General features: G+C 34.1%; 1 protein-coding gene across 1 annotated transcript in view; it reads left to right on the forward strand.

Annotated features, from left to right (window-relative positions):
- TBX20 (T-box transcription factor 20) overlaps nucleotides 1-19,303 on the forward strand; it is a 49,254-nt gene that overhangs the window by 7,990 nt on the left and 21,961 nt on the right. Inside the window, exons 4-6 of the mRNA XM_010988080.3 lie at nucleotides 1,048-1,156; nucleotides 5,406-5,564; nucleotides 13,883-13,959. Of these exons, the coding sequence (XP_010986382.2) occupies nucleotides 1,048-1,156; nucleotides 5,406-5,564; nucleotides 13,883-13,959 (345 nt within the window). The remainder of the gene's footprint in view (nucleotides 1-1,047; nucleotides 1,157-5,405; nucleotides 5,565-13,882; nucleotides 13,960-19,303) is intronic.

Raw genomic sequence — 19,303 nt, forward strand, 5'->3', positions numbered from 1 at the left:
CCCCAACCATAATATTTATTAATTATAGTAACAAGGATCCTATAAAAATATAGATATAAATAAACTGTTGCATGGATAAGGGAATTTATTTCATTAAATCAAGGATATTTCTTTCTCTTATCATTAGCTCTACAATCTCCCCTAATTTCAGAAAAACTTATGCTGAGTGGACACAAGGATTGGGATTTATAAAGAGCTGTATTTAGTGCGACATTTGCAGGTAGAACAAATTCCAGCATTTAACTGTGAGTGAGTAAAAGACTGCCTTAAGTAGCTGATCAATAAATGATAAATACTTGACAAGTACATTTTTTCCCAGCAAAGCCTTTTTTTTTTCCTTAGGCTGTTTACAAATAAATACATTGAATAATCTGAAGCTTACTCAGCTTGTTTTCACTTTCATTTAGTAAGCGCTTAACTGGGTGATGATGAAAGCAATAATATTTAAGGTACCAAGAGAAACAACAGATTATGTGATTTGTGGAATATTAAAAAGTTCCCCAGATCACTGTATTAAGATAACCCTGTCTTGTGTTTATAAAGAACACAAACTTTAAACTGAGTCACCTTCAAGTATAAATGAATAGAGTATCTAGAATTATTTCCTCTCTAAATTCTTTTGTCTTCATTGCTTTTTAGCAATGATTATACTAGGAACTCACTGGGCATTTAGTATAACCTAGTCTTTCTTTTGAAAATATCTACAACAATAGGATTTCATATTTGACAGAAGCAGAACAGTAGTCAATTAGATAAATGGAAAAACCTCACCTTTAAAAAAAAAATGGCTTGCTCAGTAAATAATCAAAAATATATTAAGTATTACCCCTTTTAAATCACTGATGCACAAAGAAACACATTTAGATGTTTTAGAGTTATTTTGGTATTGCTGTATTACTAAATTTGAGATTATATGAGGCAAATAAAATTCACCATTTATATGAGTTTTTTGTTTGTTTGTTTCTTTAGAATCAGAATATTTTATAACCCACAGAGAATAGATTTAAAAAAAAAAGTCTCAGTAAAATTCTCTCATAATTTTCTTAGGCTGTATGTACACCCAGATTCTCCTTTTACTGGTGAGCAACTACTCAAACAGATGGTGTCTTTTGAAAAGGTGAAACTCACCAACAATGAACTGGATCAACATGGCCATGTAAGTACCATGCCTTGGACTATGCAGATTCCCTGGAATGGAATGGAGAAATCACATAAAACTTCCTCCCTCAAAGATTCTTCCTCTTCTGCCTCTCCCCCTCCCATCCTCCAAGTCTAAGTCACTCTAAGAGAACATTCATGTGTTTCTCAGGGAATGCTGACTGCTATTGTCAAGAGGTCATTTACAAGGATGCTGTATTCCATTTCTATGCAGAGAGGTCAGGGACCATGGCACCATGGATTCCTAACATTTCTGCAACTGCTTTAATACTTGTACCAACTGAACAAAGGGAACGTGCATTTTGAAAGCAACTACAGCCCATTTTGGGTTAAACATCTAATTTCTATCAGTGGTCTATACGATAACACAGCATAAAGGGAATGGAGCTGAGATCTACTATAGGGGTTTCCCAAAGTGTGTTCTATAAAACACATTCTTGTGAGGAGCATTAGAAAAAAAGGGTTTTATGTCTAAATAAATTTGGAAAAATGCTGTTAACTCATGTATCTCCTCTGTAGAGAGTTTTATGAATATTAAAGCAGAGAGAAGCCCTGCTATTAAAAACAAAGCAATTTGATTTTGCATCAATTAGTAGTTCATCAAAACGTGGAAATAAGAGAAATTGGAATTCTGAGCTCTTAACAGTTAACAGAACAAATATCCACCGACATAGGCTTTTATACATTTGATAAGAGTGCTTTTGAAGGAACTATCTGTGATGTTACTTAGTGCTCTTAAATAAAGATTTACTTTTAGAAAATTGTTTCAGATTTTATGCAAAGAAAACTTTAGAGAGACACGCGTACTTCTTTTTAATGAGAATATTGTTTCTTTTTTTTTTTTTTTTGCCTTGATTGCCAGAAAGCACGTTAGTATATTCACAGTTTCTTTCCTTGGCTTAGATTATAATCTGATATAATTATTCTCTCTTTTATCCCATTTGTTAAGGCTCTTGTTTGGTTTTGGTTTTTATTGGATTTATGCAATTCAGAAGAAGAGTTTTAAAACTTTTATTATCTACATGTAACCATGTTTTTAAAAATAAATTAGAGAGTTCTAGACATGGTTTCAAGTGGTTGGACTGAACCTGGAACCAAATGAATCCCCTCAGGCATTGCTACCATCTGTATGCCCACAGGAGACCTTGCTAATCCCAACCAACTCAGAGTAACCAGGTTTCCTCATGACTGCTGGTTGTACTGTTGGGATGTTGGAAGTAGGGTAACAGGTTTCTGTTATTTGATGCACTGGAAAAGATAACTTTACCTTCAAGGATGTTGGCATAATTGTCCCTTTTTAAAAAGGTATTTCCATTCATAGATTTTTTTCTCAGGTTAAAATTTATGAAGTATCTGAGAGACATTTTCTGTAGGCCCATGATCATTCTTAGTATCATTCATATTAAAATTTCTTGGACTCCACTGAAATCTTTGCAGGGAGAAATGAAATTTTTTTTATGGTTCTAGTATTTTCCATATGTGAAGCTTTCAGAATAACTGTTTAGATCTTTCCATAAAGACTTGAGAATTCATTTTGAGATCAGTTGTCCAGAATTGATCTTTTCCTTTTGGCATCAGCTTCATGGGTGGGAACAGCACTAAGCTGTATTTCAGGAGCTCTGGATTCTTAGTCTGATTATGCCAAGATTAGACCTTGATGAATTGTTTAAGTCTTAGATGGCTGCTAATATCCATTTTAATATTAAAATTTTTTTAAACTTTTTTTTATTGAAATATAGTCAGTTTACAATGTTATGTTAACTTCTGGTGTACAGCACAATGCTTCAGTCATACATGAATATACATATATTTGTTTTCATATTCTTTTTCACCATAAGCTACTACAAGGTATTGAATATAGTTCCCTGTGCTATACAGTATAAACTTGTTTATCTAATTTATATATACCAGTCAGTATCTGCAAATCTTGAATTTCCAATTAATCCCTTCCCTCCCACTTCCCCCCTGGTAACCATAAGATTGTTTTCTATGTCTGTGAGTCTGTTTCTATTTTATAAATAAGTTCATTTGTCTTTCTTTTTTTCCAGATTCTACATATAAGTGGTATCCTACGTTATTTTTCTTTCTCTTTCTGGCTTACTTCACTTAGAATAATATTCTCCAGGGCCATCCATGTTGCTGTAAAATGGCATTATTTTATTACTTTTTATGGTTGAGTAGTATTCCATTGTATAAATATACCACAACTTCTTTATCCAGTCATCTGTTGATGGACATTTAGGTTGTTTCCATGTCTTTGCTATTGTAAATAGTAGCATTAAAATTTTACTATTTAATATAGGCCTTTGTCACTAAAAGTAGTATGTTCTGAAAAATACAAGGAAATATTTTTAGATCCTGTGTTGTTAAGCTAAGTTTTTGAATCAGTCCTGAAGAAGCCTCTCTTAGAGATGCATTTTTAGTTTTATAACAGGAAGATTTCTATTTCCAGGAATTTATTTCTTCAATGAAACAGAGTCCACACTTCTATTTGTGTTCCTTAGCCTCATGAAAGCCTGAGCAGAGGTTCAAGGAGTACTGGGGTCTGAGACTCAATTTGGGATCTGAGTCTGTCCAGCACCCTTTTCCAAAGGAAATTAACCTGGGGGTGGTATATGTAAGAAAGAAGGGAACTTATTTAAAGCTTAGGGCTTTTTCATGGTGCATGCATGTTTGTGTGTGTGTGTGTGTGTGTGTGTTTGTGTGTGTGTGTGTGTGTGTGTTATTTGAAGATTCTATCTTCTTAGTAGAACATATAACAAATGCTCAGGGGTTTTTTTTTATATCAGTATTAGGAGACAAATGTTTGCTTTTGTCACTTCAATTTATTCCACTTTTATGACTGAGCATAGATACCTTGAACTCCTTTGAATAAATGCATTATACAGAGTTGACTTTTTTAAAAATTTATTTTGATTCATTTGAAGCTCTCATTTGTTTTAATAATCCTTATTCAGGTTTTGGATCATAGAAAGATGGCATGTTCAAAGTTCAATCCCAGTTAATGCCCTGTAACTTTAGGTTGGCTTATATCTCAGCATAGAAAGAGACTGCTCTGTATCAGTTATCCCATAATGACTAGTATTTAACTCTGCTAAAGTCAACCAGTGGGAACATTCACCCACCACATCCAAGTTAGCCAAGAAAACAAGGGAGCAACATCGCTGCATGCCTTTGACCCTGGCCCTGCCATAGCATTTCTCAAACACCTCCCCTGAGAGCCAGCTCTCTGCTGGGCCCTTGGGGTGAAGGGTGTGCAATGTGAGCTCTGTTATGCCAATAAAGACATACTCGATTTTGCATATTAGGTAGCTGTCTGGGTGGCAGGGGGGGAGATGTGGGAAATCTTTTATATCTGAAAGTAAATTTTTTTGCTCAAATTTCATAATGATAAATTATTATATTTTATTTAAATTACACATGAAAAATACTGCCTTGTTAACAAAGGTATATTAATGATTTATAAGTATTGGGCAACATTTGTTAGCTATGGAAGGGAAGACAGCCATCACTATCATTCCTATGTAGTTTGTAACCAGAAGTCAGGAATCAGTGAGGCTGTCGGAAATGATGATGATGACGATGATAATGACAATACAGTTCATATTTACTGAGCACTTCCTATTTGCTATGTGATTTACATGGATTACACTGTCTGATACTCACTACAACCTTACAAGGTTAATACTGTTTTTGCATTTAAGAAAATGAGGTTAGATAGATGAGATCATTTGGCCAAAGATTAAAGAGCCAGAAAGTAGCAGATTCAGTATCCAACAAAGGTCTATCTAATACCACACTGCCTTTAAAATTATTTTATCCCCCTCCCCTCCCATCCCCACTGCCCCAAATAACAGTCTGGTCTCCTAGAATATGTAATTTCTTACGTTAGGAAATTTAAAGACATACAGCCTTTTGTCTAACCAGATTAACAAATAAAAAATGTTTTTTTTAAAAATAAACATCCTCCAGATGACTTTTTCCTCCATAATTTTAGAAAGGACATTTGAAACACCTGAAGCACTGTATTACTTGTAGTTGTTCTGGTAAGATGTGATTCACAACAATGACTCTGCAGTATCTTGTGGAAATTATCTGCCTGAAGAATGGAAAGGGTAGATCCTAATCCTAAAAGTGAATTTGAAACTGTAGATTTTATGGTTTGTTCTTTGCCTTATTGTAATTTGGCCTGTTTAGCAATATAAGTAGTTAAAATTCAGTACTGTACTTCCCACTTCCTGTTGTAGATAATTTTGAACTCAATGCATAAGTACCAGCCACGGGTGCACATTATTAAGAAGAAAGACCACACAGCCTCATTGCTCAATCTGAAATCTGAAGAATTCAGAACATTCATCTTTCCAGAAACAGTTTTTACGGCAGTCACTGCCTACCAGAATCAACTGGTGAGTGTACCAATCACAATTTATTTCCTGAATAAGATAATGATTTAGGAGATTCTTTTATTTTCTTGGAGAAAAGGACCATCCCAGTACCCAAATATAAGTTCATTTTGGGGAAGGCTATTGAGACTCAGCCCCAGGACCTCCAAGTGTGTTGAGTGACCAAGGCTCAAGGTTATGAAAGTCTGTATTACAACATCTTTTCTAGACTCTTCATACTCCTGGTCAGGTTGTTCACTGCCTACTCTCCCACCCAAAACTGCCCTAGTCTGCCTTCTCAAATTTTCTTCCTGAGAAAATTACCAGCTTCCTTTTCCTCTTCCTGGTAGAGCCTCATGACTTACATAACCATACACTCAATGCTTCATAAAATTTAGAAGTTCAGTTTTTCTCCTAAATTAGCACATAGTCTAACCAACTGCCCAAACTACTAATATATTTGCTATTTTGTGAGGCTTATTCAGCTGTAATTTAGGATGAGATAATTCTAGTAGAATAATTTTAAATGCCTCTTTAGATTATAAACTGTACTATGTAAGCAGTTGTGTGTTTAATTAACATCAAGGCATCTAATTTATAATATTGAGTTATATATTTTTCTACTGTCTGTTGTACATTGTATTTAAAATTTATGCATTTCTTCATCCATAAGGTTTTGTCCAAGTCAATAAATATTTATCAAAGTCTTGCTAAGAACTGGGTACTGTTAGATACTTCCCCATGTATCCTTCTTTCATGATCAGTGTAATCTTGAAGGCTGGGGGTAATAGTAACATTCTTTAGTGAAGATGTTGAAGCTGAGAGATAAGTACCTTTTCTACAGTGTGAAAGGACCTGAAGTAGAATTCATTTTGATATACTGTACTTTGGTAAAAGGAACTCACATTGTCAGTTTACTTGACAGATTCAGTTGTTTGTAGCCTCTCTGGGTTTTGTATCTTGCTTTTATTTGATTAGTTATAGGCAGCCAGGACTCTTGCTCTCCTCATGTCTTGATGTTGTTATATTTTGGATTCTGAGTGAATAGCTGTTAGGTGCTGCCTGATAGATGGCTCAGAGTGCAGAGTGGGATTGTCAACCAAGGAGGGATGGTGTTGAGTCTCTCAGGAAAAGCAAGAAAATGAAGCTGAACGCCTAGGTAGCCCCACACAATGAGGAAATGGGAGCCAAGGGAAGGGATGTGGAAACACGGCCAGAGTGGGTATGTGTCTGTAAGGCATAATCACCTATAATCTCCTTACGACTTTGAGTGGATTTCACTTTACCACTGTGGCTGCCTGTAAACTGGGGCTAAGGACAGCCTGGACCATCTTAGAGAACTGCTGTGACAGTCAAATGAGATCCTGTGCATAATCATGCCTTCGGAAACTGTAAGGTACTCTATCAATAAGGCAAGTGCTTACTATTGGACTGTCTCTGCAATGTCCAAAGAGGACTTGTCACCATTTGGATTTTTAAATGTTAGTGGCATATTTTTAAATGAGATAAAGGAATGCATAAATGTTAAAATGCTAATCATCTCTAAGTAAAAGCTAAGTACTATGACTTTTTAATTATCCCTGAGATAACAACACAGGAGTGGCAACTTTCAGAAAATGCCCAAGCTAAAAATTTGGGTACAGACTGGAGCCCACAAAGGCCAAAAACACTAGTGCTATTTCTCTTAGAATCTGGGACACTGACATCAACAATCCCATTTTTTTAGTTTATCTAAGGACATGTGTAATATAGATATCACAGGTTCAGAAAAGATTCTTGAAACATTTAATTTTCACCAACTGAATTTGTAGCTTTTATACTATAAAAGCTATACTATAAAACATTAGATTTATACTAATGCAAGAAACCCTGATGTTTGAGAATGAAATAAAAACTTGTCATGTGGAAACTTCATTGCTTTTATCAGAATTCTCTGTAAAGAGAACCAAAGCAAGAATAGGTAAATTGGGTTTTTTAGTGAAAATTACAGACAGAATGAAATTAAGGGAAGTTCTAAGTATAATACCTCAGATTTGGTTTAACTGGTGAAGGAGCAGTCCTCAATAAACATTGGCAGGACCTCTCATATCATGGTGCACTGAAATAGGAGGTTATTACCTACATGTTTATAATAATAGCTGATATTTGGGTACTTACTACGTGCAAGACACCATTTAAAGTGCACTGTCTTATTTAATATTTACAATGATATTATGAGATAGAAACAAGTTTTTTTAAATTGCATTTTACTGCTGAAATAATTGAGGCATGGAGTTAAATAACTCATCCAATGTGATCTTGCTGCTCCCATCACAGATCTGAATCCAGCTGGTTAGTTTTAAAAGTCAGTGTTCTTAACCTCTAAGCTTTAGGTGCCTGGTGTCCCCAAGAAAGCAGAACTTCATCTCCTCTCAGCTCATGACCTTGATGGACTCAAGAAAGCCTTTTTAGAGGGTTTCATCTCTTTATGTTCATTTCTTTTCCTATTCAGCAAGTCCTCACTGCTTACCTGCTGTGTGCAGGGAGCTGTTCACACTGATAGCAGCCAGTGTGGCAAGATGGTAAGCATCCTAAACTGGCAGTCAGAATAACTACTGGCATTAGCTGTATCTAATAGGAGCCATATGCTTTAGTGACATTATCTCACTGAATTCTTTTGTTCCCACTCAACTTTTTATTTAGAAGATTTTCAAATATCCAAAAGTTAAACAAATGGTAAAATGAACTACATGTATGCTCCACACAGATTCAACACATAACATTTTTCCATATTTGCTTTACCTCCCTTGCCCCCATTTCTCAATCTCTATTTGTATACTTTCCCCCTTCCCACAATCACTTGAAACTAAGTTGCATGCATCGTGATAGTACTTGTAAGTACTTGTACAAGTCTAGACCAACATTAAGATTATTTTGTAAGCACAAATCTTGATCACATCTAAAACTGAGCTCATATGAAAAATTCCAGGATGGACCAACAAATATCTTTTTAACTTTTTTTCCCACTCTGGACTAGTATCTACCTAAGGTTTGTGGTTTGGATTTACTACTTTTAATTTAGAAAAATTTCTCTACATTTTAAATCAGTATCTCATTTAATTCTGACACTAATCCCCTGAAGAAGGCCCTATGAGCCCCATTTGTGGATGAAGAAACTGAGGTTCAGAGTGATTAATATGCTTGCCAAAGGTCACAAATCTGGTAGGTGACAAAACCATAATCTGAATCTTAATCCCTCCTTTTTGGTGGCATCGTGCTAGACTGCAGGGCCAAGAAAGTGACCACTGACAGTGTCAAGTTTGGGAAACTGAATTTGAAAATGTTGCAAGATTAAAATAGGTTAAGATACTAATAAATACACATCTCAAACTAGTTGCTCCTCTTAAAAAAGTTTATTTCAAATTAAGGTTATAAACGGGCTCAAAATCCATCTATCAGTAGTGTCAAGCTAGCTTTCACTGAATCATTAAGTGTAATGATAAATATAATTCGTATACCATTTCATTGCTAAATAACCCTCAATAGAAGTGATTAAATTCAGAAGGAATTTTGTCAATAGATCCTGCACTGAGTTTGAGTGTATGTATTTCAAATTCAAGTAATAGTCAAAAATTTGATTTGGTATACTAATAAGCCAGTCTTGCAAATGGTTTATAAACCTCATAAAATCAATTGAAATTCATGTTCAATAAACATATGTGGCATGAATAAATCAACTTGGGGGTTAGTATTTTCATTAGTCTTATACAATTTTCTAAAGTTATCCTTTATTCTTTCTAGGCCTCCCCACATTTATTGCTTTCTCACTGCTGTACCATGCTTGCCAACTGATTTACCTATAACAAGCATATAATAAAATAAATATATAGGAAATAAACAAATTAAATATGTACCTAATCTTTTCATGCTCAACAAAGAGCAAAGAGAGAAAGAAGATTTAAAAGTTCACATTAGGATCAACTTTATCACTCTTAAACTTCGGATAGGATGTTATTTTCATGTCTATTAAAAGTAAAATCAAAGTTTCTAATAGATTTGTGAAAAAGCTTCTCATTTATTATGTTTGGTAGTTTTATTTATAAGTAATGAAAATGGGACATTTTTTCCCCCTAGTTTTTGCTATTTTTTCCCTCTGGTTTTTGTGAGGAAATGAGCATTTCTTTACATTATTAGATTAAAGCTAAATACATTACACTTTCAACAAACTATTTTATAATTTAAGATTTAAAGGTCATACATTGTTTTTGAGCAGGCAGGCCATTGCTGTAGAGTTGAAGTGTAGGTCAGGTTTCATTTTTAAATGCCTTTGGACAGATCTTTTCCTGATAATTGGAGAAATGGTCTCTGAGGGCCAATTTCACCTTGTAGCTGGGAACCCTAGCTGGATTCAGAGTCCAGTGATATCACATAGAATGATAACTACTAGAAAAAGTCCCTTTCTCTTTGGTGTAGCTGGCAGTGTCAAAATCTGCTCTCCAGTTATGCACACATTTATCTACAGATAAAGGAGATGCTGAAAGAGTGAACTTTTTGGTTAGGAAATGCATTATATTCTATGTCATTAAGATAATACATGAAGAAAACAGGGTGTATTTTGACCGGAATTAGTCAGTGATTTGCATAAATGTAGATATACATGAAACTGCCGGATTTGTTAAGCACATACTGCCATCCTTGTTAATGCTTTTCCCTCATGAAATGAAAAACACTGTTGGTTTTAAAATTTATTATTGAATTATAATACCATACTTGTGATTTCACATGGGTTCTCTATGTATTATTTTTGGTAGTTGACTATTTTTGGATTCTTCTTTCAGTTTTACCTTTGAAATGGGTGATTTTGTTCAACAGTGTTACAAGCTGCAGGTATTCTATATTAGGGCACAAATAAAATGATGTTCAGCTGAAATCACTGTGTACAACTCAGCTCTTTTCTCTCATCAGTTCTCAAATATGTAACTTTTTCAGTTCTCCCAAATTTCATAAAGGGATGTAAAACTATGTCTGCAAAAATGAATTTCTTTCTGTGTTACTGCTGACTTTTATTTAAATATCCATGGAATAAAATCTATGCCTAACCTTTTAAAAATACACAATTACCTAGAATGTTAAAACTTTGCTATTTAAAAATTACTTTGCCTTAAAATTAGGAAACAAAATGAAACACTTTTTATGTAAACTCAAGAAGAATTTCACCTAGTCTATAACTGGTAAAAATATGAAATCATATCTCAGACTGCTTGTTCCTGAAGCAAAGTTCAACAAACATTTCCAGGGTGCTTACTGTTGACACCCCAATAGATTCAGAGTCTAGTGGTATCACAGTGAGCGCAGTGGGCTCATTAACAAGTTTAACCCATGGTCCCTGTGTTGCTAATCAATACTCCACAAAGTCTGTTCAAGACTGCAGTGTTAGTTCAGGGCCCCTATACAATTTTAGTAATAAGACATCCATTCAGCTTTTTTTCCTCTGATTTCCAAAAGTAATTATTTTCCCTGGAATTAGATTAAATGGTCCATGGAGAAAGTAAATGCCTGGTTATTATCTTGAGCTCCTTTTCTAATTAGCACACTAAAGGTAAATCATTGCTGTGACCAATTGGTAAGTCTAGATGTATGAATGCATCATGTACTATTCTTGAAAGTTTCCTACAGTTTGAAATGATATCAAAATGTAAAGAAAAAAGTAACCATTGATACTCCTAGGGATTATGAAAGAGGGATTTAAAAGATAGTGGAAAGAGAAAATTCTAATAAATTAAAGAAAAGTCCAAAGAAATCTGAAAACTTGCATTGAATTTGATTCACTTCATCAGAGTTAATGGCAGCAATATTAGATATGGTGGTGACACATCAATTGAACACCACACACACACACCTTAAGAGTATTTAGTCTCTACGACGACTCCACAATCATATTCTGAGCCAATTAATCTTTACCTTTTGGAAATACGAAGAACAACAAATATGATTTTCAAAATCCTTTTCAAGGACAAAGCAGATCAAAGATTTTTCTTTAATTATTGTAACATAATACTTTCTATTCTTCTAGTTTATAAAGAATCAGACAAAGCTTGTTGTGGTTCACATTTTAGAGGGATGGCTGTAAAAGGAGTAAACATTCAAAATTAGTTTCTCCAAACATGTCTGCAGAAAATTTTATCCATTGGCAAATCCATTCACTTTCTAATTTTATAAATGAACTTACAGGAATTAAGCTTGAAAGAAGCCTTAACTCCACAGTTTCAGTTTGAAACTTTCATCTGGGTTTGGTTCACTCTTAAAGTCACTAATTTTGCAGTGGATGTGACGCCATCCTCTTTTGTAGCACTTAAATCATTTCCAGTTCTGGTAAGCTGTGTATCCCTCTGCCTGCTCCTTGGAATTTTAAGCTCCATTAGGGCAGGGACCACATGTTCTCATTTTTGTTGATGAATTATTGTGAAAGTGTTTTCATGAACTATAAAGCACTTTTGAAATCTGAAGTATTTTCATTTATAATTATTCAATAGAGACAATCAAAGAAATCCTGTCTTTGAGGATTTAAAAATCTTGTTGTTTTATAATCTTATAATATATTGATTGCATGAGCCTTAGGAGATGTTTATAATTTATTTCAAACAAATAAAAATTTTTGCCTTTGCCCTGAAAACTGACCTTCAATAACAAATCCTAGTCTGAAAGAATGGCTGAAACAGGCTTTGCCCTTTAGAAATCCATGTCCGTTAAAGGGATGGCTGAGTGTGAGAGAAGTTTCCCTACAAACTGTTGTTAGCCACACATTAGGGTTCAGCGGTTTCTGTATATTTCTTTCCATGCATACCCAAAGTCCTGTTGCTGTCCATTAAGAGAAAGTTTCTTACTTATCTAACTTATTTCCTTTGCTGTTTACCATTCTCCATTAACTAAGCTGAAAAGGAAATTGGCAACTTTATTTTTTGGCTGCTCTAGAGGGAATGTTCATGGGCTAAAAAATGAGTATTTCTGAGGTACTGTTAAGTGCCCTTAGAAACTAGTATTATCAAAGAATCAGTCTTACAACTTGCCAGTGTTAACAACAAGTGCAGTCTCTCTGGTCAGGACAGTGCGGGAAGTTCTATTTAAGTGAGGTAAATAGCTTCCTTGCAGACTGCATATTGGTTAACTCATATTAAGAAGACTTGAAAAAATGAATTTCTTTTATATTGACAAAAGCAATTCTTTAGGTGTTAATGGTTTAAAATTAATAGCTACACTGATCAAAGGAAAAGTTGCTTATCTATTTTTGATTCTGTTTACTCCTTACTCTGAAAAAGGAGGGCATACCTCTCTCAACCTACAACTTCTTTTTCAAGTTAAGACTATTCTCTCTCTCTCCCTCTAAAGATTAATGTAGGTTCTTGTTTTGATACAAATGAGATACGACTCTCTTTAAAGGTGTCTGTGGTTCTAATTCTAACTAGCTGTGTCCTAATTCTCTTCTGTTCCTTTCGGCTCTAACACTCAGGAATTTTTCAAGTCAATATCTTTTAATTAGTGTTTAAAAAAATCAATCAATCTATCTATCTATCTATTCACTTTGTAACCTAATGTATTTTTATTTGAAGATGCAGTGCATATATTTTGATGGATCTTTCTACATTAATAATACATTTGGGATTATGACTAGTACAACATAGATACTTAATATTTCAGACTATGATTCTTATTAAGAAATCTTTTTTTCCACATAAGCATAGAGTCTATAAATAACATTGTATAGGAGGATAACAAAGAGCCACTAATATGATTCTAATTTAGATAGATGAGAAGGGGAACAGGAGTAAATTTATATTCTGAAAGCTTTATATCATGAATTTAGGTCATGTATTTCAATATAGTATTGAACATGAAGTATTATTGTGATATCCATTATGGTATATATAGGTGCCCATGGTATTAACAAATGAGGCTGCCTAGTTAGCATGAGGCAACGTTCTTTTTTTATTACCCATACCCACCAATGCTGACCTTCCAGGCAGCTTCCCTATTCCCCAGTGGAGCCCTAGCCTTTCTCTTCTTTCTTAAATACTTCACACAGCAGCCACTCTATTCATGAAAGGCCCCCGTTTCCAACTGCCTCTATCAATTGGCCTCCAGCATGTCCTTAAATACTTCCTTTTCTCTAAGGCCTTCCCCGACCATCCCACCCAGTTTAGCCCTCTTGTGAACTTCTCTACCAATTTCAACCTTTCTCACAGCACTGAGAGATATTAAGATACACCTGTGATGCCATGGTGGCAAGTGAACAAACTTTTTATCCCTGATTTATTTCCTTGACCTCAGAAATGATACTGTTTTGTTGCCCATTCTTCCCTTTCCAGATAACCAAGCTGAAAATAGACAGTAACCCTTTTGCCAAAGGATTCCGGGACTCCTCCAGGCTCACTGACATTGAGAGGTAATGAGAATTTTCTGTTTACTTTTTTGCCCAGATAAGATAAAGAGAAGCACGAGTTTGTAAGAACACACTCCTTCCAGTGCCAAAGAACACCCTTGCTGTCAGGTCCGCACTGTTAGTAAATACTCTGTATGGTCTCTAGTTCTCTGCCCCACCTTCCCTTCCAGTTGTAAACTCCGTAGACAGATAAGCAACTGCTCAAGCTTTGACAGCTGCTGCAACTGGGTCTATTCTACACTTGAATTCTGAGTGAAGCGGTTTCTTTGGTCAGGACATTTATTCAACTGTAAAATATAGGCCTTCTTTGTTATCAAAGACTCAGTCCTCTTGATGACATTAAGCTTCAGGACTTGAGTGGCAATCTGCAGAGAAACAGAATCTTAATAGCTTTTGCCTTCTGAAGTAGATATATCTGCTAACAGACTATAAAGGTAGTTTGGAATTTTGAAACAAGGAGAGGTAATATAATTCAAGGCAGATATTTTAACCTATAGAGTGGACTGCTTATATTTAATAGGAGAGCTGTCAGACTTAAAGATCTCAGGACCTTTAAGAAGGCAAGTGACAATCAGGTGCGTATAACTTACCCCACTTTTTACTTGATTAAAATGGTTCACACAGTGTGAAACCATCTATGTGATGAGTAATGGCTATACTGAGATCCACAGTTTGCCCAATATGAATGTCAAAAATGCTTTTTTCAAAGAGAAGATTTTTCAACTAAAAATCTAACTGATTACTTGTATCCCTTAAACATACGTAAAATTCTGTCTTGGGTTTTTTTGGGTTTTTTTGGTCAGCACATCTAAGTTCTACTCTCTTTGCAAATCTGAATTATACAATACAGTGTTATCAACTATAGTCACCATTTTATATGTTAGATCCTCAGACCTATTCATCTTCTGTATTTATTTATTCTTTTATGTGGCCTGAAATCTTTACTAACAAGTGGGGTACCCTAGCCATCATCCCTCTGGCGTATTTTATCTCCAAATCTTTGTGTGATTTGCCTACCAACTACCTCATCTAAGACTACTTTTAATAGTCTTAATAAACTACTCCTAGAGTAAAAATAGCTCCTTAAGTAGCTCATGTGCTCGTGAGATACAAGTACCCAGACTGACTGCCCTTTAGAAGGATGGATTTGACAATGCATGCAGCCACATTTTCCTCTTATTGAATAAACATCCTGATGTGGGGAACATTCACATGTACATGAGCTAAGAAGCTTTCAATGGTCTGAGGGCCAAGAGAGCATCTTATGTGACTAGCTGGAAGTTTGCAAGATGACCTAAGTAGTGTGAAACTGGCCAAGGGTTTTGGATTTCATTTCCAGATATTTAAGTCTGAATTTTTCCTAAACAGCCTTTGGGGATAGGACAAATCAGATCAATTGATCTTTGGAGACCTAAAGAAATTAAATTAGTCTGGAGTCAGTTACTGCACTAAACCATCTAGTAATTGAATTGCTCCTTGTAACTGATTGAAAACAGCCCTATCTGTAACAATATAGAGAGCTTTTTAAAAATAAGAGATCTGAGAGAAAAACACATCTTTTTATGACATGATGACAGAAATTGCACTTTTCTAACCTAATTGAATACGATGTTATAAATATGTGACCTTAATGATTTCAAGCTTCCTGTTCCAGATTTACAACTACTGTGTTGGACACCCAAACAAAAATGCCTTTAGGACTATATCTGTTTGCCTTACACCTGTAAACTCACACTGTTATTCTTTCTACAATTGCACAAGCTTTGGAGATACTCTAAAGACATTCTGGTTTTCCTGCTTTCATTTTATGAGGTTCCATTCAGCTGAGTGTCTCACATATTCATGTATAGCCTTACTCTCAGGGACAGCATCTCCCTCATTCGTAAAAGGAAACTCATTAGCAAAAGTAGAAGGTACTTTCATTAGATGCTTTGCACATATACCTACAATGGACAGCTAAAAAGCAAACCAAAATCCCATAGGGATTTCTTAATATAATCTAATTTATAGTTATTTAGTTCAGGGAAAGAATTATCTGCTGGTGCCATATAATAAATAACCTACAGACAGTCTGTCAGTTGGCATTTTTCTTTTTTTACTTGGTTGGGGGAGGGGCACTTTGTATAGTAAGCGAGGTCACGGTGTTACCTCTGAGAAAGGAAAAATGACTAGGAGGGTTTTTAAATGTTGAAAATTAAGTTTCTTCTGTTAGGCTGTTTTGTTTGTTTTGTTTTTTACAAATAGAGTTCATGCTCACTGCAGAAAAATACTGAAAAGAAAGAAAAAGAGCATAAGAAAAGTAACAAAATCCCATTCACTCAGCGATAACCACTGGCAAAAACTTACTATATATTCTTCCAGATACTTTCCTATGCACATACAAACATTTATTTCCTTTAAAGATTACCACACATACTATTTTTAGTCATTTTCCTGTTAATATCAGTATGTCTGTAGTATAACTTTCTAATGGCTGCCTAATTTTCCATTGTGTACAATAATTTACTTGTCCAATCTTATATATTAGTTATTTAGGTTTCCCACCTTTTGTTATTACAAACAGTGCCAGGAGGAAAAATGTGTATCTTTACATGTATTACTTACTATTACCATAGATAAATACTAACAAAAATGCTAGGTAAAAGGGTATACATTATTTTAACCGTAATGTTATTTTTAATTATTAAAAATTGGGGAAAACCTAAATGTTCAACAGTGGTAAAATGGCTTAATAAATGTTTATAGTCATGTGATGGGGTTTTTAAAAATTGTGGTAAAATACACATTTTGACCATTTTTAAGTGTATTCATTCGGTGGCATTAAGTACATTCACAATGTTATGCAACCATCACCATATCCATTTCCAGGTTGTTTCCTTCGTTCCAAACAGAAAATCTGTACCCATTTAACAACAACTCTCCACTCCTCCCCTCCCCAGCCCCTGGTAATGTCTATTTAACTCTGTGTTTAGGTACTGCATTTAATGGAAATATATACATGTTTTAAAGGCTCTTCATACACACTGCCAAGTTTCCTTCAAGAAAGGTTGTCCATGTCATGGTCAAAAGTGTCCACTGCTTTGCACCCTTGGCAAACAGGATGATCATCTTTTCATCTTTGCCAATTTGATAGGTGAAAATTTGTATTTTTCTTTTTGTATGACCTGTTTTTCTTTTTGACCTGTTTATGTCCTTAGCCCATTTTTTTTTCTTTTGGATTGTTTATCTTCTCTCTTACTGACCTATAAAAGCTACTTATGTATTAATATTTTTATTGTTCATATATGTGGAATCATTTTACCCGTTTGAAATTAGCTTTTTACTTGTATTTTTGATAAAAAGAATATTTCATCACCAAATCTATTTGTTCTCTTTATGATTTTGATCTTAAAAAGATATTCCCTAAAGTTACATAAATATGTAAATATTAGACTACAGATTTTTTTATCACTTTACTGCTTTCTAGGTTTCTAGGTTTTTGTTTAAATATTTAACTCATGCAGTATTGGTTTTGTATGAGATATAAAATAGACACATCATTGTGTATTTTTTGTAAGTGGCCCTAGCACCATGTATTTATTAATATATTCCTTTCCCACTTATTTATAATTACCTCTTTATCATATACTTAACTAATAGTATATGATAAACTATTACCTATAGTAGTTTTTACAGACTTGTTATCAATCTGCCAATATTGTACTGTTACAATTTTTGTAAACTGATACAATACATACATATGTGATGATAGTTAGATTTCTGATATGACAAACTCCAAACATTTTTACATGTCATTTTCAAATTTTCTTGCCATTCTTTGACATATATATGCTTCCAGTCTTTGCAATCATTTTGTCATTAGAATTCTGATTGGGCTTGTATTAAATTTATATAATAATTTGGGGGAGAAAATTAATATCTGTAAGTATTGAGACTTCCTTCTAGGAATATGTCATATGTTTACCTTTTTTTTCATATGTTTATCTTTTTACTGAAACCTCTTCTTATATTCTTTAGAAGTTTTGGTATTTTTAGATATTTAAGTCCTGCACATATTTTCTTAGGCACATAGCTAGATTTACTAGAGCTACATTGTCCAGTTCAATAGCCACTGGACACAGATGGCTAGTGAGGATTTGAAATGTGGCTATTCCACGTTGAGATGCACTGTAAGTACCAAAACAAAGACAAAAACAAAAACAAAAAACAAACAGTGATTTTGAGTGTTTAATATGAAAAAAGACTGAAAATATCTCAATAATAGTTTTAAAATATCGATTACATGTTGAAATAATCTTCTGCACACATAAAGGGTTAAATAAAATATTAAAATTAATTTCACCAGCTTTTTTTAAATGTGGCAACTAGATGATTTAAAATTACATATGTGGCTCACATTACATTTCGTTTATCTAGCCTGTACTAGAGGGTTTTTTTGTGGGGAGAGGGTTTTTGAAAACAGAATTTTTAATTAGAACTCTGTCTAGTTTAGTCTGTAAAAGGCTATTGATTCTTGTATGTCTTTGGCATTCTGCCATTTTACTGAACTTAAAAAAATCAGCTTTAAAAATTTTTCCTTTTAGTCTTGAGTTTTCCACTTAGATTGCTATATCATTTGCAAAATGATAATTTTATCTTTTTCCTTCTCGCATTTATGCTTTTAACAATGTCGTTTTCTTGTTTTATTACACTGACTAAAATTTTCAGGACTCCATTAAAAAGTTAATGATAATAGTTAGCATTTTTCTCTTGTTCTTGACTTATTTAGTAATGCCTCTAGTGCTTTATCATTATATATGGTTTCTGTTGGCTGTTGGTTTCAGATTGATATTCTTTATCATACTGAGGAATACCCTTCATGCCTAAATTAAGAATCTTTTTGTTCTGAATATTAATTGACTTTATATTAAATGCTCTTTTAACACCCACTAAGACAATTTTAATTATTTTTCTACTTTTAAATAACAATATGATTAATTCTAGTCATACTGTCTATGTTGTGCCTTCCTTGTATTCCTGGATTACATCCTATCTGGATTTTATCTCTTGTTCTTGTAATACATTGCTGGATCTAACTTACCAGTATTTTACTTAAGACTTTTTGTATCAGTCTTCATAACAGAGACTTCCTTTGTTTCTTCTTTCCTTCTCTGTCAGTTTTTGGTATCAGGTTTCTGCTAGTTTGTTTGAATGAACTGACATTTTTTTCCTTCTTTTTAATTATTTGATCAGTTTAAACAGCAAAGAAGTGATAATTTATAATCTTGTACATAAATTCATCTGGATGCAGTACTCTTTTGAGGAATAATTTAACTACTTTCTTAGTTTGTTCTGTAGTTTATCAGTC

Source organism: Camelus dromedarius, chromosome 7, assembly GCF_036321535.1.
Source record: "Camelus dromedarius isolate mCamDro1 chromosome 7, mCamDro1.pat, whole genome shotgun sequence".
Taxonomy (NCBI): domain Eukaryota; kingdom Metazoa; phylum Chordata; class Mammalia; order Artiodactyla; family Camelidae; genus Camelus; species Camelus dromedarius.